This window comes from Cavia porcellus, unplaced genomic scaffold (assembly GCF_034190915.1).
Source record: "Cavia porcellus strain 051 isolate PalLab524CR breed Dunkin Hartley unplaced genomic scaffold, mCavPor4.1 scaffold_9, whole genome shotgun sequence".
Taxonomy (NCBI): Eukaryota; Metazoa; Chordata; class Mammalia; order Rodentia; family Caviidae; genus Cavia; species Cavia porcellus.
The window spans coordinates 56,027,217-56,051,983 of record NW_026947492.1 but is presented as its reverse complement, the minus strand read 5'-3'; the positions used below and the strand labels follow the sequence as shown (position 1 = coordinate 56,051,983).

The 24,767-nt window shown below is 36.6% G+C and overlaps 1 protein-coding gene across 6 annotated transcripts in view; it reads right to left on the bottom strand.

Moving 5' to 3' along the window:
• Positions 1–24,767, bottom strand: part of Pak1 (p21 (RAC1) activated kinase 1) — a 146,000-nt gene that overhangs the window by 46,414 nt on the left and 74,819 nt on the right. For 3 of the 6 annotated variants that reach the window (XM_063256427.1, XM_003468537.5, XM_063256429.1), the window contains exons 2-5: positions 23,050–23,263; positions 8,588–8,688; positions 7,982–8,129; positions 3,185–3,222 (exon numbers count right to left, since the gene is read on the bottom strand). In XM_063256427.1, coding sequence (XP_063112497.1) covers positions 3,185–3,222; positions 7,982–8,129; positions 8,588–8,688; positions 23,050–23,239 — 477 coding nt within the window. In that variant the 5' untranslated portion in view covers positions 23,240–23,263. Of the gene's footprint in view, positions 1–3,184; positions 3,223–7,981; positions 8,130–8,587; positions 8,689–23,049; positions 23,264–24,767 lie in introns of those variants that run through there. The other 3 variants (XM_063256430.1, XM_013151178.3, XM_063256431.1) reach the window with 1 other exon arrangement.

The window sequence follows — 24,767 nt, the reverse complement described above, 5'->3', positions numbered from 1 at the left end:
CATGTTCTGATTCACTACTAAATTGTGAAATCAAAAACAAAAGACTCTGACTCCTCACCATCCAAAGAACCTATCACATGATAGGTATTCATTTTATAAATGAGAATTAAGAACTAAAATACCACGGAATCACAGGGTGAGAACTCAAACCCAGATTACAAAAGTTTAAATCTAGAAGAGACTTTAAAGATCATGTTTGTGGCGGGTATGGTGGTATATGCCTGCAATCTCAGTACTCCAGAAACCTCAGGCAGGAGGATCACAACTTCGAGCCAAACCTGGCCAACTTAGCAAGACCCCATCTCAAAATTTAAAACTTTTAAAAAGTGCTGGGTAGATATCTCACTGTGAAGGCTTTCGATTCAATCCACACTCATGCACACACACCAACCAACTCATGTTTGTTAAATACACAAATGTTTAGGACCCAGTAACTCTATGCAAACTTCCCTGTATTACCATAAAATAAATCACTCCATCAAATATGACCCATTGCACATTATTCATATCCCCCTTTCTTCCAGCTCTCATCTCCCTAGGCTATTTCTAATTTTTTCCTTCAAGGTCTGAGGTAGTACACATTCATTTTTGTACTTATATTTGGCACAAAAAAGTACTAAGGAAATATTTATGGTATGAGTGAATAAATGAATGTTCAGAAGAATGGAATTTTGTACTCTTTTGTACTAACTCAAGAACAGGAAGCAACTCAATTAATCTTTCTGAGTCACAATTTCATAATTTAGGAAAATAACACTCCTCTTTGGTTATTTCACAAATCAAGTAGAATGATCTCTGTGAAACCAATATGGAAAACAATTACAGGCAACCACAGTAAAAATCATACTCTCCAGATAAAAGCAGTAAAATATAGAGCAGTGAGCTACAGGGACCAATAATCTGAATTAAGGGAGAAAAATGTCCTTGACAGTCTGGATAGTTTTAATTATAGATATTAAATCAGTACAGGTTTTTACCAAGCAGGTGTCATCTTCTTTGCCATATGGCATGAGCCCCAGGGCTCTTCCTTTGCACTAACAAACAACATAGCTGTGACTTTACTACAGTCACCTTTATAAGACCTCTTGACATGTGTCTCTGTTCCCTGCCACAGTGGGGAAAAAACAACTCAGAAGACTCTAGTTTTAATATGGCTTTAAGTCTTTAGGGAAGTTTGTTTTTCTATTTGTGAAATGGGGATGATAATATTCCTTAAGAAGATAATTGTGAGGACTATTATGCTAATACAGTTATTAACACTGGCAGAATATGCCCTCAATAAATGATACTTGTCACTCTTCCTAAAAAACCATGACATATTCGGTACTGGGGCTCAAACTCATGACCTCATTCTTCCCAGGCAGGCACTTGTGCCAGTGAGCCAAACCCCCAGTCCACCATGAGGTACAACTCAACTTCGTTTGAACCACAAGGCACAACTCAACTTCGTTTAGGTCTTTTCTTCAATAACTTACTGTTCAAAGATCTAATAATTGTAAAATTTTACCCCCTCTTTTAATCACATCCCTTCTATTTGAAGGAAGACAACAAAAATGCAGATCAGGATCAGATGCCCACTGACATTAATCCTTTTCTGTTTCAGCTTTATCATCTATAAAACAAGGGTAATGAGCCTACCTGATTAAGCTACTGAGATTAGAAGAGATAGTTAATAAACAAACAAACAAAAAGGACCCAATGTGCTACAAAGTACTAACCGTGTGAACTAGTTCTTGTAATTGCTAAGAGTATAAATGACTCAGGGTAAATCAATCCCCAGCACTGGCAGAATGGTACAAACTAGTTTTTTAATTGTGATTCAGTACTGCCTTAGATATTACTACTATCCTGTTTAAAATTATTTAGGGAGCCAGGGACATAGCTCAGCAGCACAGTACCTGCCTAGGAAGTGCAAGGTCCTGAGTTCAATTTTCAGTACCAAAAAAAATTATTTAGGCTTTTCATTTCCTTGAAAAATCAAACTTCTACATGACTCGGCTTGCTTATCACTCCTTATTACTCTCCTCTACATATGCTCTTCACAGTTTACATTCCAGTCATTTCAAACTCCTTGCAATTCCCTGTAAAGCATACTTTGTGAACCTCATTGCCCATGTACATGCAATTCTCTTTCTGCCTGGAATACTCTCATCTCTCCTTAATTCTTGTCCCAGATAACTCACTCATTCAGTATGGACTTTTCATCAATAAGCTCTCTGACACATCCAATCTTTCATTTAATAGATTAACGAATGCCTAAACTTGTCAGATGCCAAAGACACAGCAAATTAACAGGTTGCACATAGTCTTGCATTCATGAAGTTTAGCAAGCTGAATTATAGCTACTTATTTTTGCCTTTGTGTCCTCCATAAACCTTGAAGGTCCTTAGGCATCAGGACAATGTCTGATCACCTTTGTGTTTCCATACAGGTGCTGGAATGCAGTAGGAGCTTTTGAAAATGTTTAGTAAAAATCAACACGGCACAACCACCCTCTCATTAAGAGACGATATCAGATGTAAAGAACAGGAGTATTTTCTTATATGTATTATATTTTGCTATTTGTAACTCTTTCAAATATTTCAAAATCTCATTTTATACTCTTAATTGCCCTGGAAAGAGAAGTTATAAGTTAAGAGAGACAGAGGGATCTCTGAGGTCATCTAGTTTTATTAAGTAGTCAATTGATGACTATAACATCTGTTGAAGTTACAGGGCAGCACAACAATGTGAGAAGGCATAATGAATGACCTTTAATGACTAGAATCTGCTCTGCTCCCTACAACAGCTGGTCTTGTAGACTCAATTTATGAAAGAGAGGGAATTCTCTTCTAAATTCAGGTGTCTGAAGACATGTCTAGATAAGACAAAGTACATCATCCTCACTTTATTGAGGAAGAATCTGAAATTCATAAAGGCAAACTGACATTCCAAATATTCAAAGCTACAAATGAAAAGCAGAGAAACATGTCTTCTAGTCCCAAAGTTAGACTACCTAGAACATTTGGAGAGGATACATATGTTCATTAATCTAATTCCTTTATGAGATAGATGGGACCCTGAGGGCAAGCACTGAAGAGTAAACAAAATGAGTGCCTCCCAGTCCAGGCTCTGTCTGTACCACACTATCCTGATCCTTACTTCCACTCCTGCTCATTTCAGAATACAGTAAATAAAGACTTACCAGAGTGTTAGAAGAATTATAATCCTCTGCTGATTTATCTGCAAAGGAAGAAAGACAAAGAATTTAGTAAACAATTGGAGCTAATACTTTGTTTTGTTTTGGCTTTTTGTTTTTGCAACAGGGTCTTGCTATACAGTTCAGGCTAAGCTTGAACTCACTGCATAGCCCAGGCTGGCCTCAAACTTGCAGTGATTCTCTTGCCTCACCCTCCTGGCAAATGCCACTATGCCTGGTTTGAGTTAATCCCTTCTTGAAAGCTAAGAAGTCTATCTGGTCAAACAACTCCCAGGGTTAGACTATGATAATAGTATAACTGGTACTAAGGGCCACATATGTTAAGCCCATTATACATATCATCAACTCCTCTCATCCTCACTATAGCTATGAGTATTAGGGTTATACACAGTTTTTGGGGTTTTTTTTTTAACCTTTTGTGTTAGGGATTGAACCCAAGGTCTCGTACATGCTAGTACTCTACCACCGAACTACATCCACAGTCCTTTGAGATAGGATCTCCTTAAATTGCCCAGGCTGGGGGCTGGGGATTTAGCTCAGCGGCATAAGTGCCTGCCTTGCAAGCAGGCAGTCGTGAGTTCGATCCCTGGTACCGGTAAAAACGAAAAAGACAAAAAAAAAAAAAAAAAAAATTGCCCAGGCTGGTCTCAAACTTACAATCCTTCTGCTTTTCAACTTCTGGATTGGTTGAGATTATAGACACACAATGCCATGTCCAGCTTATATTCACTTTTATAGATTTTATAGTTCAGAAAAATTAAGTAATTTTCCCAGGATACATATATATTAAATACAGGATTCAAAACCTAAATTATGATCTAAATCTAAATACTGTGCTGGAATCGTATCCACATCATCAGATGTATCATCATGTTTCAATTTTCAATACTCAAGGAAATTTCCTGTATTCTAAAAGTCAAGAATACATGGCACAGTCCTAAGCCATCCATGCAAAATCATGACCAACCTGCAGCTTCAGCTTTCTTAAAGAAAAGATCTTTATAAAAGAAGCATAGGTATATTCCTATAATCCCAGCACACAAGGAGGCTAAGGCAGGAAGATCACAAATCTAAATCCACTGATGCAACAATTAGTGACATAGAAAGACCTTGTCTCAAAAAAGGAAGGCAGGATTGTGGACATAGCCTTGTGGTCAATCCCAGTGCTTCAAAAAAAAAGCCAGGGATTAGCTCAGCGGCATAAGCGCCTGCCTTGCAAGTATGCAGTCATGAGTTTGATCCCTGGTACAAAAAAAAAAAGACAAAGAAAGGATCTTTTTATGTCCATGTATAGTGACCATAGGGACAGAAGATGAAGGCTTAGGAAAAGATATTAATCATGTGACATCTTATTAAAGGCAGGGGCTTGTTATTTAAGAATAGGACCAAATGCTCTCAATGTGTCAATTGTATTTCATTGATTCTGAGACACAGTTTTTCACATAGAAAAAAAAAATTAGACATAGTTCCTATAATTAAAGCATTTTATGATTTGAGAAGCAGTTTTTTTCCCTGAATGGTATATTTTTAAAAATAGTACATCTTACAATGATATCTTGGATTTAATGCAGTATGAAGCAGATCTACATAAGAACATAAATTTTAAAAATAGGTATCATGAGACTGGGGGTTTAGCTTAGTGGATTAAGTGCCTGCTTGGCAAACACAGAAGTTGTGAGTTCAATTCCTGGTACCTAAAAAAATTCCTGGTACCTAAAAAAAAAAAATTGTGTCTGATTTTGTTCTTTAGTACCTAAGGGTCCTACAAAAATGGATTTGCCAGTTTCATCACCAATGACATTAAGGAATAAAAAATACTCCGATAAATTTAACATACTTGCCAACAAGGACCAAGCCCAGACAACGTCAGAGCCCAATTTCATTATTTAAGAAAGTGCTGGCTCTACAGCAAACAAAAAAATTCACAAAACAAGCTTCAGCAATATGTTCTTAAAACAGATCCTGAACAGTCAGCTGTGCCCTGTATATATCAATTCAGGATATAATTTAAACATAGTCTGTTTTTCTTATCCAAGTATCAGAGCAGGCAGCATGTAACACTACGTCTTCCTTGCACTACCCTGAATCTTACATATTGCTAGTATCTTTGAGGATAGAGTATTCTGATTACAAACATTTCTCTTATATCATATTTAAAATCAAGTGAGCACTGCTCCATTTAATGATATAAATTTCTATATAACCAAATCAAATTCCAAAGCACAGTTGACAGAATCGAAATTACTTTTTCAACCTCTTCATTTTACAACAAGGAAACAGATTCAAAAAGGGCTTAAGGTTACACAAATCCGTAACAAAATAGGGCTGAAGTCCAGTTAACGGTCTACTTTTTCCCCTCACACACTAGCTACTAACTGGCACAAAAAATCAAATATTGAAAAATAAAGAACTTGACCAAAAAATTGCATGAAAGTTGTGCCTGGGTTATACATAGCAGCGGGCTTAAAACATACTCCCATCACATATCAGCTGAGTCACCTTGTAGAAGTCATTTAATTGCTCTATACCTAATTAACTTGAATTTAAAATCAGTATAATAGTCCTTGCCTGGCCAATCCCCCAAGAATTCAAGAATCACAGAAGGTAATTCATGTGTGAGTATATACAAATTGAATTAGCTACCATCACTAACAGTATATGAAGAAGAAAAACAGAAAGGAGAGAGATGATTTTAAACTATGCCAGCTGGTGTGGTGGCACATGCCTATACCCCAGCACTCAAGAAGCTGAGGCAGGATTGCCCCAAGTTCAAGGCCATCCCAGGCTACATAGTGAGTTCAAGGCCAGCCTCGCCACATAGTGAGATTAAGGCCAGCCTGGCTACATAGAAAGACCCTGTGTCAAAAAAAAAAAAAATCAAAAAAAGAAACACTGTTGCCAATATAAAATTCTGCTTAGGATTGGCCCTTATCTTTTACTTCTAGGAAATTAAAAATCCTGTACATATTAAATATATACACACAAAAGTAAACATACGCTCATCTATATATATGCACTAATCATTCATCCATGCCTGCACAGAAGAACATATGTATATGCATATGCATATTCATTCATGAATAAAGGTGACTATAATTTTAAACAAATGCAAACCTAGAACGCTGTCTCCATATACGTAACATGCCACTTGCACACATCGAATATGCATGCATACAGAAAACATATTCTTCCAAAGAATTCACTGCTGAAGTTTAAAAACAAAACAAAACAAAACAAAACAGTATCTCCACAATAAACTCCTTAAACATAATTTCTTAACTAGCAGAAAACTTTCTCTCACTTCACTTACTCCTTGGAACAGTCCAGTCCCTCAATGGTAGAAGTAAAACAGAGCCAGCAGGGCAGACAAGAGGAAGGACACACTGCTGGGAAGATGCATGGCCCTCTCCTGGGCACTACCATGGCAGCATGAGTGAAGCTGCAGTCTGTCATCCCCACCATCTGTGCCCTTTGATACAAGCCAGATACTGGCTGGGGAAAACATCCTTCAAAAATCAGCTAGTTCACCGCGATTCTCCCTTTCCCAACAGTATCATCCTTTGAAAGAGACAGCAGGAGCAAAGAGCACTGAGATCAGGAAGTAAGAGACTAACCTACAACTAAACCATATGACAAAGATCTTTGGCTTTTTGTTTGTTTATTTGTTTGGAGACAATGTCTCACTATGTAGCTCAGGCTGGCCTTAAACTCACAGTGATTCTCCTGCTTTAGCAGCAGGGATTACAGGTATGTGCCACATGCCCTGTCTTCTTTGGCTTTCATGTTTGCAAAACAAAGGGCAGCGGGTATATACTAAGCACTTCTTGTTCTAATGTTCTAAAACACTACATAAAAGACAAAGTTTCCAGAAATACAGAGCTCTCATAAGTTATCACAAGGAAAAATAATTCCTCTACTGTGGAAGAAGGCATTCCAAATTAAAATTACTAGAGGCAAATAGTAAACTAACAAGACACAGGCCTAAGAATTAAGAGACCTGGATTCTAATTTCAATTCTTTTATTAAAAACACTCTGCAGCTGGACATAGTGGCACACACCTATAATCCCAGCACCGAGACAATGATGTAGGAAAAAATGCAAATTTGAGCCCAGCTGGGTACTTTAGTGAGATCTTGACTCAAAATAAAAAATAAAAAAAGGCTGGGGACATAGCTCAATGTGCAAAGGCCCTAGATTTAATCCCTAGTGCCACAAAAAGCAAACAAATCATCAACAACGAAACACTCTGAAAAACATATACATAGAGTACATCTAAAAATACTTATATTACTAGCTTGATCTCATTTGATTAAAATCAGTTTCTTGAATTAACTGAGCTTGCTGATTTAAAAGATATACTAAATAGTAATGACACTGACAATAATGGTAACAATAACTATACATGCATGACGCTGTTTCACAACCCATAAAAGCTTTCACATCAGTGAGCTTATTTATTCTTACTATAACCCCTTGAAATAGAAAACATTATCCCATTTTGAGGCTCAAAATAAAAAGTAACTGTTTGAAGCTAACAAATGTCAGAATCTAGACCTTCTTCTTTCTATATAACACAAACTATCTCTGAAATATATATATACACATGTACAGTTTCAGAATAAAGACATATTTAATATAAAGACCTATTACCTTGGTTGTCAAACCCCAAAATTCCATCTTAGTGCGAGTGTCCCCTGCACTCTACTTTCTTCTTTCCTTCCAGCCAATATGCAGATTAAAGCCTTCTCTTGCCTTGCCTTTCCTGGACATAATTCTCATACCTGTAAAGCTCATGTACTTCTGGCTGTTTGAAGTCTTCTTTGAGTTATAAAATTCTAAAACATCCAGAACAGCCTGTGGGTTTTTCTTCTGCTCTGACTTAGTGATATTTGATGTCTGAAGCAAGCGGGCCCATTGCTCTGGCATCCCCTATAAGAAAGACATGCAGCATATTCAGGAAGACACAGTTACAAGGGAACCTGTAACTGGATGTAATTCTGATACCTGCTAGCAGCCAAAGGTAAGCTTGTCATTCCTATTTATTCTCTCAGAGTTTGCACAAGCCTCATTTATAGTACCTTTCTTATTAGATTAGTCATTTCTTAAGATGTGTGTTACTTCACTAGACTATCATTCCTTTAGAGCAGGGAACATGTCTGACTTGTTCCTGTATCATCAGTGCCCCATACACAATCTGCTATCATGGAGCCCTTTAACAGAAGTTTATTTAAGGAATAGAGATTAAAAAGCTTCCCTGGGTACAATTTTGGAGATTAGGAAAGTATTCCAATAAGGGCTCAGATGAAACATTAGGAAGATGAGAAATGACTGAATCTAAAGCCCACAACTCTAAAAGACCAAAGGTGTTTCTGTGACACAGAACTTACCGTAAACTCTCCCGTGACAGCATCAAAACCAACATGAATTGTGTGCTCAAAATCTGAAGGAAGAGAAATTTCTGGCCTCTCCTTCTCCTTCTTTTTATTTGCTGCAAGAGAAATAGAGAAGAGAAAAAATTTTAAAAAGGAACATTACTACATTTTAAGCTTGTATTAGTTCTTCATGGAGGCATAGCCTAATTAAATTATTATTCTAACTAAATTGTTATTATTGTGAATATTCTCAAACAGAATCCAGTACAGAGCTTACTTAGTTCTAGAACATTCTAAAAAATATTAGCAAATGACCTTAGAAACTATTTAATTCCACTCCCTGAAAAAAGAGGCCTTGGGAGGTCAACTGACTTGTCCTGAGTCACAGAGCATATTATTCTTTATTATATCCTCGTCCTTTCTGACTGATTTGATTAAGCCTTGTACTCTTTATTATACCCTCATCCCTCGTGACTGATTTAAATGGAAACAACTGCTGACTGAAATAACAGTTTAACATAAACCAGACCTGTAAACAGGAAGGGCCTGGCTGAAGTGGGAAAAGAGGCAAGAAGGGGGAAAAGGAAAATACAGATGATAGCTACAGCTGGGTGCTGTGCAATTTAGGCTGAGTACTCACCAATTTAGGCTGGGGACCAGCAGTAGAACACAGGGTTCCTGAGGCAGGAATGTACGACGCACTGAAGCAGAAGCCATGCAGTCCTAAAGCTACTGGAAGAAATAACCACTTCCCTTACATGTGCACAGCCCTTCACAGTCCCTATCTCATTCTGGTTTCCCGTAACACACCTAGATGCTGGACAGCAGGAATGGCCTCCATTTTATAGCTGAAGACCGTGGTTAGAGAATTTAAAGAAATCTATTAGTGGGAAGAATGATCCATGCTCAAAATATAGATAAAGGAAAAAATAAATTGCCTTTATAAAGAAGATAGTATCTGAAAAAAGTCAGGAAAGATGAACAGGAGCTAGCCAAGCAGAGATGGAGAAGAGCATTCCAGAAAGAAGCAAAATAAGCAAAGGCCACAAGAAGGAAACAGCATGATCTTTCAGCTCTCTACCTGCCCAGAAAAACAAACAAATTCGATAATCTAGGTGTGTATTCTGAGTCTGAGATTACGGACAAATTAAAGTGAAGAAAATAAAGCAAGCTCAGGATCCTGCTAATGGTTCCATACCCATAAACTTCATCTTTTGGGGACCACAGCTACGACAGCAGAAATTTTACGGTGAGAGAAGTATTAGTTCAGAGGAATCTGATGCAAACTGGCATCTACATAAAAACTTGTACAGAAATGTTCAAAGCAGCCAAAAACTGGAAACAATCCAAATGGTTCTAGATTGATGAGTGGATAAAATGTGAAATTCATCCATAAAAGGAAACAAAATCCTGATTTACCCCACGAAATGTATAAACTTAGAAACATGCTATGTTGAAAGAAGTCAGTCCCAGAAGGCCACATATTGTATAGTTCCATTTATAAAAAATGTCCAAAAGAGGCAAATCCATGGACAGAAACTAGACTAGAGGTTTCTAGGGGCTGGGAGAAGATAGAAATGAAGAGTGATTGCTAAAAAGTACATAATTTCCTTTTGGAATAATCAAAATGTACTATTAATTATAATGATCATACAGTTTTGGTTTTTTTTGTTTTTTTTTTTTTTTTTTTTGGTTATGCTAGGGCTCAAACTCAAGGTCTCATGTATTCTAGGTAAACACTCTACCACTAAGCTGAACTCCTAGTCCCTGACTGTACAATTCTGTAAATGATGAATTATATGGTATATGAATTATATATCATTTTTCTGGTACTGGGGGTTGAACTCACAACCTTGTGCTTGCCAGGGAGGTGCTTATACCACTGAGCTAAATCCCTAGCCATGAATTATATATCAAAAAATTAATGCAGAAAACACATTTGCTAAACCATGATATCAATTGTGAATAAAAGCTTTTAGCAAACTAGGATTACAAAGGAATTTACTTAATCTAATAAAACCTAATTATGTAAATTTGCAGAGAGTAAATACCATATTTCACTCTGAAATGCTGGAATTTTTCATGAGAATAAAGACAAGATAACAGAACTCCCTATCACTACTTGTATTCATCATAGTAGTGAAGGAATCAGTCAGTGCAACTAAGCAAGAAACAAAAGTAAAATCTAGCAAATTCACTATGTATATTTAACCAACAGAAATGTATGAACATGCTGGGCATAGTAGCACATGCCTCTAATCTCAGCACTTGTGAGGCAGAGGCAGGATTACCCTGAGTTTGAGGTCATTCTGAACTACATAGTGAGTACAAAAAGCTTACACTACAAAGGAAGATTCTGTTTCAATAAACAAACAAAAAAAGTATGAACACATGTATCAATATATGTACAAGAATGATCAGAAAACATTATTCATAACAGTCAATTACTGAAATCAATGTTTATCAGTTGTACAATGCAAACTATTTCTATAAGAAAATATTTGGATAAATCTTATAAACAATTTGACCAAATGAGGGCAAACAAAAGAATATATATTCTATCATTTATCTATATCAAAGCCAAAACCAGGCAAACTCATGTTTATCTTTGGGAAGGACAGAAATGTTTGTTTGCTTTTTGTTTTGAGACAGAGTCTCGGGGCTGGGGATTTAGCTCAGCACCATAAGCACCTGCCTTGCCAGCCTGTGGTCGTGAGTTCGATCTCCGGTACCGATAAAAAAGAAAAAAAGACAAAAAAAAAAAAAAAAAAAAAAGAGACAGAGTCTCATTATGTAGTTGAGGTTGATCTTGAACTCACTATATAGGCCTGGCTAGCCTCAAACTCTTGGCAATTCTCTGCCTCAGCCTCCAAAGTGTTAGACCCATGCCAGATGAATAGCAACCTTACCCTGGTGCAAGTAAGTAGACCTGCACCAGACATTTGGCACCCTTCCCTAAATGTGAGCAAGGAGGCCCATGCCAGATATGTGTGCCCCACCACACAGAAGTAAGCAGGCTACAGAGGATACCTTTCAGTGATCCCAGCAAGCAGACCTGCAACAGACATGTAGCGTGCTCCACCCCTACAAAAAGGTGATGTCCTCCACCAACTACAAAACAGCTCTACATTTTGCTTCTTTCTGGCACAGAGCAGCAGAGATAAGGAATAACCAACTGACCTGATCCTGGACAAGGACAACACTCAGGAAAAGAAGGGAGCAACCAGATCCCATGACTGTTGAAGTTAGGTCTAACAGTCTACTTGAACCCTGCCCTTCAACCTAAATTCTGCAGAGACAGAGGACTGATCATGCTTCCCATCTACAAGTGGGACCAAGGACATGCCTTGATTTGGATAATAATCACAATCTGCGGTAAATGGACAGAAGGGTCTCTGGTGTAGGAAGGACACATCAGAAACTCAAAGGCTCTACAGCTGGGCAGAGAAAATCGTGCCTGGCTGGATCCCAAGATGCAGATCTTGAAAGGAAACCACCCATTCAAAACCACAGGAAGTTTTCTTCTTGACTCAATCTTTTTAAAATTTTTTAAATTATTTATATCTTTCCTTCATTGGGGATTTTGAGTTTGGCATGTTTCTTCCCTGTTCTTCCTCCTCTCCTTTTCTCTTTTACCCTTTCAATTTTTTCCATCTTCTGCTTATATTTAATTCCTATATTTTGCTCTTTGTATATCTTTTCTCTTCTTTTTCATGTTTGTTATTTCCTGCAAGTGTTCTCTAACACTACTAATTTCCATTTTTTCTTCAAAAGGATTTTCTATTTCACTTTTCTCTCTCCTCCATATATCTCATTGACTAATTTCTCAAATTTTTCATTCTCTGGTTCCCCCTTCCCTTTATTAGTATTACTACTAGCACTATGAATCTCTAGATAGTTAGCTAACTTTACACAATTGTTGTTGAATACTGTTCTATTGTTTTTAGAGGTAAAGTTGTTCCATAATGGTAGGTCAATGTCTGGCTTGTCTTCATGGTCATACTATAATTATAGATCTCTTTTCTATGGTTAACAGTAGCATATCGTTGGTCATTAAGGTATGTCAAAACTCTGTATGTATTTGTACTATAATTGATGCCAATTTTATTACTATAGCCAATGTGACAAAGCTGTGGCTATTAACTGATTTTCTTTGGAGACCAATATCTGGATTGCCTTGGGATCATTAACAATACTGTGGCCAGGGGCTGGGGATTTAGCTCAGCAGCATAAGCACCTGCCTTGCAAGCAAGCAGTCGTGAGTTTGATCCCTGGTACTGATAAAAAGGAAAAAAGACCAAAAAAAACAACAACAACAACCACAAAAAACAATACTGTGGCCCATTCCTGGAGCACTGGATGCTGGGCCAAATATGCAGCAACCTCTCATCACAAGTAAATCAAAGTGGCTGGATCCTACTACCCAGGCGAAGGTCAGCAGTTAGCGGTGCCCAGAGGATACCACCAAAAAAGCAGGCATTAACTAAGGAAGTCTCCATACTAGAAACAAAGCTTTCTACCACAATCAACTCACAGGCCTCAACACAAAAACAAACAAAATATAGAAACATGAGAAGGCAAAACGCCTCCAAAAACTCACAAGTTTGCCAAAGTTGATCCATGATGCATTGAAGGGAGGTAACCAAAAGCCACATACCCAAAGTATTTAAAATTGTATCAGGGAGATAACAAAGTAAATCAGTAAAGTATCTGGCAAGTTCACAGAAGGTATAAATAGTAGATATTTGGTCAAATAAACAAAATGATCACTGAATCTACAGAAACGCTAATAAAAAAAAACTACCAGGAGAAAAAAAAAACTAGCAGAGCTAAATAAAATGATGCAAAATACGAATGACTAGCACAAAAAAGAATCTGAGTCCATAAAAGAGATCCCAAAATTCAGGAGATCAGATATTCTACCAAAAGTATAAGTAGAAGTAATCAAGGTGAGAACACAGTGTCAGAACTAGAACACAAGGCTGCCCATTGATGACCAATTAATGAGAGACACCTTAAAAGTAAGAGAACATGAAAAACGGATCCAACAGCTCACAGATGATGCAAAGACTAAGATTAAATGGAAACTGAAAAATCAGAAGACTGCATAAATGGCATAAAAGATCTGTTTAATGAAATAGCCAAAAATTCTTTGTATAAGGGAAAAGAATTTAACATACAGATAAATGAGGCACATAGACCCCCCAAAAGCCACAAATAATAAAATCTCTCCGTGGCATGTTATAAAGTTCTGAAAGTCCAATATAAGAACTAAATCTTAAAAACAGTGAGTCACTTATAAATACAAACCCAAGAAATCTTGGAGTGAAGACTTTCGAGTCCTAAAAGAAAATAATTTCCAACCAAGACTGGTATATTCTGCAAAATGAGCTTTCAAAATTGATGAGGAAGTAAGTTATTTTCATGCTAAACAGCACCTTAAGAAATTCAAGACCACTAAACCAGCATTCCAAAAATTTCTGAAAGATATCTTAAAAAGAGACAATGAAGTTAACAATGACAAAAATAGAACCTCAGTTGCACTGATATAGTAGCAAGACTCAACAAATGAGAATCATATCAAATTAAGAAGATTCTGTACAGCAAAAGCCATAACCAACAGAGAAAAACCTATAGAATGAGGGAAAAAATTTGGCCAGTTATTCCTCAGACAGAGGATTAATATCTAGAATATAGACAGAACTCAAGAAATAGAACTCAAAAAACTAGACCACCCAAATTAAAAGACCCAATCAAAAATGGGAGGTGAGGTCAATAGACCCTTCACAGAAATATAAATGGCCAAAAATTCAGGAAAAAAATGCTTGACCCCACTTGCCAATAAAGAAATGTAAATTAAAACCACATTGAGAAGCCAAGATGGTGGCACACTCCTGTAATCCCAGCAATCAGGATCCTTTCAAGTTTGAGACCAGCCTGGGCTACAAAATGAGCCCAAGGCCAGCCTGAACCACATCGCAAGACTTTGTCTCAAACAGACAAAAAAACAAAAACAAAAACAAACCACAAAACCCACCACAACACTGAGATATCCTCTTACCCTAGAAAGAATGGTCTTCATCAAGAAATCAAATAACAAATGCTGAAGAGACTGTTGCGAAAACGGTACATTTCTACATTATTGGTAGGAATGTACTCTAGTAAAACAATTATGGAAATCAGTAGGTGCATTCTTCAAAAAACTAAAACTAGAAAGTTTATTTGACCTAGCTATTTGCATTCCAGGTATCTTCCCCAAAGAGTTAAAGACATTATATTACAGTGATACATGTATAACCACGTTTATAGCAGCACAATTCATAATAGTAAATCTTGGAAACAGTTTATATATGAATAAAGAAAATGTGGTAGATACAATGAGTACTACTCTGCCATAGGAAAACTTGAGGCATTTGTAAGAAAATGAATGCACCTTGAGACATAATGTTAAGGAATTAAATCACACATGCAATTACATATTGCATGGTTTCTCTTTTATGAGAAACCCAAATTATAAATAAAAGATAGTGGGAAGTAGGGAGATAGATCTTTCTCAGATGGGGAAAGGATCAAGAGATAGAGGGAGGGGAGAGGAAAGGAAGGGAAAAGGATAAAAAGTAATTAAAATGTGTTATGTACATGTGTCAACTCCACACAAGGGATGTAAACATGGAGTCTGATGCACTACCATTGCAACAGACTCATAAAAAATTAAAATAAAAAAACAAAAGAAAATGGCAAAAATGGTAGGATAAGGGTGTTTAAAGCAAGGGGGAGTACTTCCAGGGAAATTAATGACAATATATCTTTTACTGTCATAAATGTTTTAACATTCACCAAATATTTTGATCATATCCTAACAGATAATGTTAACCCCTCAAATTGTACACTTCTGAAGTATGCAGTTTTATATAAAAAAACAAAACTTCAGTGGCAGACCCTATAAGAATCATAGTCTATGTGACCTTACAGAAGCTGATTCAATTTGATTTATTTTATAGATAGAAAGAAATGGAAGCCCAGGGAGGTTCAGTGAGTATTTCCTTAGAAATCTTAAACAGCTAATAGTTAAACTTAAGTCCTACTGTATTATATACATATATCAGTATTTCCAATAGTTGTTAACTATATAGGTGAATTATGAGAAACCAGAGGGGAAGAAAGAAAAGGGAAATGGGAAAAAGTTAAATCAGGAGAAAAATGAATAGTACTTGAGATCTGTAGTCTTGAGGCTATTCTTTTTGGCCTCGGTTTCAAATATATTATTTATCCCAGAGGACCAGGCCTATATCTACACTTAGAATTCTGCTTCTGACATTAGATAGAACTTTTAAGAACTTGGCAAACTTGCCCCTGTGTCTGCTGAGTCTCTGTGCCCAAAATTATTTAACCTGGCATTCCCTTTAGTTCTGCAAACCAGCATGAAATGCAGCCTATATTTATGGAGAAAATGGGCCATTCTGTATTCCTAACTTGGAAGCATTCTGTTAAAAACTTGGCATTTTGTAAATATCATAACAATCCTGTTAATCATAGATTATAAAAGAAAATAATGACTGTAAGTAATAATAAATATTAATGTAAGACTCTCACCAAAAGTACTACCAATTATTAACAATTGCAGTCTACAAAACACTACTTGTATCTTTAGTATTATATGCCTTTTAGCAATTCTATAAGATAAATATTATTACTCACCCATATTATGGGTAAAATAACTGGGGCTAAGAAAGGTAAAGCAGCTAAGGAAAGGTCACAAAGTAAGAGATCAGAATGGTAACACTCTCGAGCTCAAACTTCAGGCAGAAATGCTTCCTTTTTTTTTTTTTTTAAAGAGATGAGACTCTTGCTATGTTACCCAGGCTGGCCTCTCTTTTGTAAAAACAATCCTCCTTCTGGGTGTGATAAAACATGCCTATAATTCCAGCAGTGGGAGGCTGAGGCTGAGGCAGAAGGTCTGCTGTGAGTTAAGACTAGTTAGGCTACATAGTACACCCTCAGGACACCCTGAGCTATATCGTAGCTTGGAATGTTTGCATGCACCACTGTGCCCAGCTTCATAGGTTCTTCTATATGCACTATGCCTTATCCATACTACAGACTAACTGAATATGCCAATAAGTGATAGAATATATGCTATTAAATGAAACACATTTAAAAATAAATGCACAGAACTAGCCAAATCAGTTCTCCTGTAAACACTGGCCAGAACAACTTTGGCTGTAAAACTTTTGAGCCCTACATGGTGTTCAAGTACTTTTAAGAATGAAAATATATAGGCAAGAAATCAGGATGCTGGTACAAATTCAAACCTGATGAATTCTACCTGTGCAGCATATGACTTTGGACAAATTACTGATTCTCTATAGCCAAGAGTACAAGTGTGCTGCAGCAGAAAAGTCCTTGGAATGAGAGGTCCAAAACAGCACTTGCATTTTCTAGTTAGATGACCTGGGGCAGATTAATTACTTAATCACTGTGAACTCATTTTATTGTCTATAATGAAGTATTTATCTACCTGAAATGACTGATGTCATTACCAGTCAAATGTCCTAATATAATGTCTGGTACTTAATGGGCATTAAATAAATAATGCTTGAATGTTTTACTATTTTATTTTTATATGCTGTTATAACTACTCTTTTATTATTTTTATTACTATTTTAAGAATCAATAAAGTAAATAAAATATATGGGTTTGTAAACTAAAGAGCTTTACAAACATGGATTATCATTAATATTGGAAAGTATCAGGGTAAAAATTCTCCATTCATTAGGACACAGGAAATATGATAAAGGACACAAAAGTAAAAAAGAATCACCCTGATTTCATACCATTAGAGCTCTCAGGTTTGAGAAAATAAAGTAGAAACAAAGATTGTGACCACACTTATCCTAACTTTAATCCTATCTGTGGTCTAGTCCATTGGCTTTCTGACAGCTTGAGAAAAGCAGCTGACCCTGTAAAAAAATCCCGTTCCAGTACAGCCATCATTTTAGCACAAATCATTGGCCACATTTTATTTTTTAATTATTTCTAAACAGTACCTTTCATTGGCTCAGCTGAGCTAATCTGAGCACAAGGCAGTAAAACGTTCCAAACTTGGGAGAGATAAACATTGATGTAGTCCAGTGTTAAAATTAACTTTGCTAACCTCTTCCCAAGCTCACAGAATTCCACTTTGGTTGTAAAAGTGCAGCCAGAAAAAGATTCCAAGCTAAATGTTGCAAGACTTCTTAGAATAAACCAAAGTCTCCAGATCCCAACCACAGGAACCAGACTTTCCCAAATGGAATTCTGCAACTCAGCACTACCTATTATAGGCCTTCAATTACAGCTTTCCCTTCCAATCATTTATGCATCCCTCAGGCACACAAGGAGGCCTTGCCAGAGGTCAGCATTAGGTAATGCCCACAGACAACCTACCCACTGCAGCTCGGATCTCAACTGCTACCACAGCCTGCAGAGAACTGTTTTCTCATCTCTGTAGACACACACTACCCCTCTAGAAATTCTGACTTCAAAAGTTTGGATGAGACTAAGCATTTGTTGTTTGTTTTATTTTTTTAAAGCATCACTGTGACTTCAATTTTTTTTTTTTTTTTTTTTTTTGAGACAGTCTCACTATGCAGTTCGGGTTAGCTTTGAACTCACTGTGTGGCCCAGGCTGGCCTCAAACTCACAGTGATCCTCCTGCCTCAGCCTCCCAAGCATTAGGATACAGACATGTGCCAGTGACTCCAGTTTTTAACCAGGGCTGAGACCAACTAACAGAGATGCAGTAATATGTTATCATGGAATAAGTATTTTAGGAAGACTTAATTCTACACCATGCCTCCCATATTCAACCTGTGAGAGAGACCTTCAGCAACTTACTAGTCTCCAAGCTTCAACCTCCCAATGGAAAATGAGGTGGCATGGCTATCAGATAAAATAATAAATGAAACTTTCTTTAAAAAATAAACAGATTTCATACTTGGATTACATTGTTTTAGCATTCACTATCTCGAATGGCAGAGAAAAGCCTACCAACAACAGAGGATGAGTAGAAATTACAATTATTCCCACATTATAGATGAGGATATGGGAATTAAAGGATTTTTTTTTTAAAGTAAATAACACAGTTAAATGCCAGCCAGAAGCAGAACCCAATCTAGGTTCTCTAAATCCAGTTCTAAACCATTTCTCTACGCAGCTGGTGTAAATTCTCAAATACTGTATGAAGGACATATCAGCATTGCTGGTATATCTTGCTACTGTAGGACTAAGTTGCATAACTTATTGAAGAAAGGCTCCAAAAAAAGGAAGACCTCAGTCTTATTTCATTGTGATATTTGCATTAATAACAGCTTTCAAAGGTCTTAGAGCACAGATGAAACCAATGTGCTCAGGGAAGCTATAGAATATCTATAATTAGAGAAAGAGGTTATTAGATCATTTTGCAAGAATATCTTGTAACTGTTTTCTACCCTTATGCTTTCAAATCTACAGAGATGCAGCTTTCATCTTGATGCTGTGAGATTTATTTTCAGACCAGATTTGGCCTCAGGTTACTCAGCTGGAATTTCTAGAAGCATCTCTGGGTCTACAGTTCTATCATTGATTTAACCACTTTAGAATGGCCTAATTTGTGTTCACCTATATAGACAAGCCTGATGCAATGGTATCTTTGCAATTCCTCATTTACATAATTATAGATTTCAAAGCTTAAAGAAACTGTATGTATGCTGCTCTGATTCGCTCATTTCTTTAGATGAAGGTGCTGAAATCTACATAAAAGTAATTGGCCCAAAACAGGCAGCCAATTTATAAGAGAACCAAGATTATAACACAGATACCAAGATCATACCCTCACTTCCTCATTCAACATGTAAGATTAATTGTCCTTTCAGTTCCAGTGATGTCTGAAGGCTCTGTTATTTCAGGCAGGAATTCTTTTTTCCACAAATGGCTTTACTGAGATGTAATTCACTATTTATAGATATGTACACAATAAAATTCATAATAGTATGCAACTCAATGGGTATAAAATTCACAGAGCTAAGCAAACATTACCACATTCATATTACCACAATTAGGGCATCTTCATCGCTCCAAAAGGAAATCCCACTTCTCAGGCATCACCTCCTAATTGCACTTGCCTCTCTCCATCTGTACTCCTAGGCAACCACTAACATATTTTTTCTCTATGGAAATGCCTTTTCCAGATATTTCATATAAATGGAATTGTACTTTGTAATCCTTTGTGGCTTGCTTCTTCACTTAACAGCAAGATTCACCTATGGTGTATCACGGCTCAGGACTTCATTTCCATTTCTTACTAAATACAGTGCTACCTCAGTTCACAAACTTAATCTGTTTTACAATTTTGGGGAAGATGGCCATGGTCATATTTGTCACTGATATAAAGTTTATAAATGGAAGCAAAATTCTGTCAAAAAGTTGTGAATCAAATTGTTAACAAAAAGAAGCATTCTGGAATCAAGATACCACTGTAATATTGCATCATATGGATACACTACATTTTATTTATCTATTGATCAGTTTATGGATACTTGTTTCTACTTTTGGGTTGTTATGAATAGTGCTGCTGTTGTGAACATTCATGTACAAGTTTTACACATGGACGTGTTGCGATTCTCTATGTGGAACTTGTACGTCATATAATATTCCTGCATTTAACCTATTAAGGAACTGCCACATTGTCATCCATAGTAGCTGAACCATTTTACATTCCCACCAGCGATTATGAGGGTGCAATATTTCTACAATGTCACCCATATTTGATATTATCTTTTTATTATAGCTATACTACTGCCTATCAAGTGATATGTCATTATGCTTTCCACTGGTATTTTCCTGTGGGCTAAGAACTTTGAGAATTTTTATGTGTCTATTTCCCATTTGTGTATTTTGTTTGGAGAGAAGTCCATTTAGATCCTTTGCCCATTTCTAAATTAGGTTTTTGATTGCTTAATTCTTCATATATTTTAGATACAAGATCTTTTAAAATACATAATTTAGGGAAACTATCTCTTTTATGGGCTGTCTTCTTTCTTCATGGTACCCCTTGAAACACAAAAACTTTTAACGTTGCCTATTAGGCAGAAATTTTATCCTTCCCAGCTTGAATCTGTTTAAGAACAATTTATACTTTTTAATTTATAGTCTTTTTTCCCTGTGCGTGAAAACTTGGGCTGAAAGCCTTATGTACAGAGATCAAGAACACTGGCTAACATAATGCAGTATCAAAAATAAATACATACTTGAATTAAAAGATTAAAGAGTGTCCACTGGGAAGCCAAGCAAGCACCTCTCCTCCCTGGTAAGCGGTGGTGGTCTGGCAAACTACGGCCCTTCCAGGGGGAGAACCAGCAGCAGCTCCTGAGATCCACACCATGTTGGAACTTAGGATGCTGTGAAACTAAACAACCAGGCTGCCTTCTTGTTAAGCAATAGTGAACCTACTGATGCTGATGCACGGTGTAGAACCAAATATCCCATTCCCCCATCCCCCTACTCTCCCCCCGCCCCCCGCCGCCCATTAGCAAATGGGAACCAGAGATCTGAGTGTCTCCTGGGAGGTTGACATAGCAAATAGGGGGGACTTCCTTTTACCATCTCTTTGAAGGCAAATATTTTTATTACTGTTTTGCTCTTTTCTGATTAATGGTACTGCTCTATTCAATATTCTGTTTTGATAAGTTCTATAGTGTTCTATATTCCATCTCATTTTGATATACGTGATTGAAAGAACAACTATTATAAAGATAATCAAATCTGCTATGATACCTATTTCTGTTATCCCGGTAACCTGCTGTGAAGTTCTGTACCAATTTCACTGTACGATCTTAGTTGGCTTTTTTCTATCTTGTTCTGTTGTATACTTTTAAAATAAAATTTAAAAAAAAAAAGGTTAAAGAGTGTCTTCATACGTGGGAGAAGGTTCTATGAGAAACAGAAAGTAGATCCTAAACCAAAATACTCATTAGTAGTCCTCAGTAGTTCAAGTACTCATTTCAGTTATTTGACAAATATTTGCCACATGTGAGATCTGCCTGGTACACATGTTAATGTAATGTAGCCAGAGTCATCATCTTCCTTGCTCTTCAAGTACCAGCCCTCCTAATTTGCTATTTTTTCATATGTTCCCTATTTGGTTAATGATACTATTACCTATATACCTTGATCTGTAATTATGCAGCTGTATTTTTCTACAGTGTGAGATATGTTCTACAATTCATCATCATACTTTTTATATTTACCTCACTGTTTCACAATCTCAGTCTCCCAGTTTCTAGTCATTGACAAAGGAATGAAGAGAAAAGGAACTAACATTTAAATTCCTTATGTGTGGAAGGTATTATACTAGGAAATTTGCACATAATCTAAAATTGAAAGGTAAGGAAACTAACGGTCAAAACAGTTAACTGACATACTGAGATTATAGAACAATAAGTAGTGAATCAGGTTCATCTGAATCTGAAGCTCATGGTAACTATTTATAGGTAGCCAGTTTCTTTAGCATCCTGCAAGAACAGGGCTCTGCAAGCAAAACTGAGAACTTTACTTTGGGTGAGGTTAGTTAACATTTTTGGGGGATCAAACAAAAGCTATCTATCCATATGGATATCCAAACCTCACATTTCTACTACCTTTCCATAAAAATGCCAGGATTTTCCAAATGTGTTTTAAAACGTTGACTACTCATCCAGAAGTTTTTAATAAGAAGGAAATGAGGCTGCCTAGTATAACTTACTCTTAGTGAACTCATGATGAGTCCTGCTTCCTTTTCTCAGCCAATCCTTGTTATTCTTACTGACATTTAATCCCCAAACCTCAATGTGAGGACCAGGAGATATGCATAAAAGTGAGACAATCAAGAATTTGGTATGGTGGTGCATGCCTGTAATCTCAGTACTCAGGAGGCTGAGGCAGAAGGATTATTTCAAGTTCAAGACCAGCCTGGGCTACAAAGGGAGACCCTGTCTCAACAAGAGAGGAGAGAAGAGAGGAGAAAGGGAAAGAGGGGAGGGGGGGAGGGATAGTAGGAGCAGGGGAGAGGGGGAGAGGGGAGAGAGAGAATATTTGAAAAGAAAGCATTCCAAATAAAACTAATTTTGGGGAAAACATTCAAATAAAGGCATTTTAAAATTCCTTATGTTTTGTGATTTCATATACAGTTTAAGAGCTTAAAATGTGAGTAAATCAATGGTTTTAAGTTGTCCAAGATCTGGTAAGAGCATAATTATTTTCTTGGACTTTTGTTCAAATATAAAGATCAAATATATAAAGATCAAAACATCTATTTTTCAGAGATTTCAACCACCTTAGAAGACAAAAGAAATTTTTAACACAATAAAAAAGTACTAAGGAAAATTAAGTCTAGGAAGGACAGATCTTTTATCCAAATTACAAGAAGTTTTTTGTTCCCACCCTCCAGCATAAAAATGATGAGAAAAACCAAAATACTGTACTTTTATCGCCAGGTAAGATGGATCGGTAAAATCGGTCCTTCTTTTTCTTCTCCTCTGGGTTTGGAGGCAGAGGTTTGGAACCGTGGTTTAGGGTTCCGGTATCCTTACTGCCAGCTCCAATCATTGTGCTAGTGTTTCTCATGGGAGGGGCTGGGGGCTTGTCTTGAATGTCCAGGCCGTTGTTTGACATTGTCACCACCAGCAGCAGCAGCTACTAGAACCAGAAGAATACAACTTTAGTTATTTTTGAGCACAAGGAAATACATGTAAAAAATGTTAAGGATTTCAAATTATATAGCCCTTTTACTCACACTATGAATATTGCTAGCCTATTCACTCAAAAAAACAAATATAAATGCCTACTATGCACCAAACACTCCTGAAAATTCCTATTGTTTTTCACCCTATTTCCATATCTGAGATATTGGAAGATAATAGTTAACCATCATGATGTAGCTGGAAAGCAGAAATTTGGCCTAGCAATACTGGGTGGGAAACTTAATAACATTTATTAGGTTTAAAGAAATGCCTTTCCCAGCCTGTTGGGTTTCACTAGTTTAGCTATACAAACATTAAATAAAACTGCTAACAATGAGTTCTATGACAGCCTCTAACTTTATAACATGAGGCAAGTTACACTTTTCCTTTCTGGAATGGACTATATCAAGGGTTAAGAAAAGTGCCATTTCTTTAAATAGTTCTACTGGAACTCAGCCACATTCATTCATTACATTGTCTGTGGCTTCTTTTAGGTATACTAGCAGAGTTGAGTAATTACAACAGAGATTACAACATTTACTATTTGGCCCTTTACAGGAAAAGTCTGTTCCCTCTGGACTATAGCATCTCTCTAGTGCTTCCATTCTCTAAAATCCTATCTTGCTATGAATATATGATGGTCAATGTAATAACCATCCTGCTTAAGTTATTGGCAATCTCCAATGCTTCTGGGAAATAGAAGGCATAAAATACAAAAGAAAAACATCCCTATTACATACTACCAATAATTTTAATGAAGATAGATATTATTACCTTAAAATTGTCTTTAACAATGAATAAACATGAATGTACCCAGTGTTTATATTTTCTCATTATTTATTCATGCTATAGCAGAAATTATATTTTTAATCATGCTTGTTTTAAATATAAGCTGCCTGGAATTAAACACAGCAGTGCTATAGAGATTACAGGCTTCAAAAAAATCCCAACACAGTAATCACCAAGAACTTTCTAGAAATTTAGATGCCATGCCTGACCCTCCTAAACTTTCACTTCCAAAATTCTGTATTTTGAAAATTATTCCAGTACCAGTCAAATGTGATTACTACTGCTTCAGAAATCAATTAAAATGTTATAAACAAAATATACTTGGATCCTTATATTTTCTAATAAATGAAGCTACTGATTCCCTACATCCAGCTTGTCCTCAATCTCTTTTCCAGGGGCTATCACTGCTCTTAAAAACACACCACTCCTTTCATTTTTAAAGACCTTTACTGGCATATCAGAGTAAAACCTTAAATTCTTTAGCATCTTTTAAAAGCCCTCTATCATCTGACCTGGCTAATCTATCAATCTCATTTCCACCCTACAGCTTTCTCTAGTCCTCCCTACACTGCAGTCACGCCAATTTTTCCAACTTCTTTAAATATGCCATAGCTGTCACACTCCCGTTCCTCTGAAGTTGCTTCCTCTGCCTAGAAAGTCAGTTTCTCAAT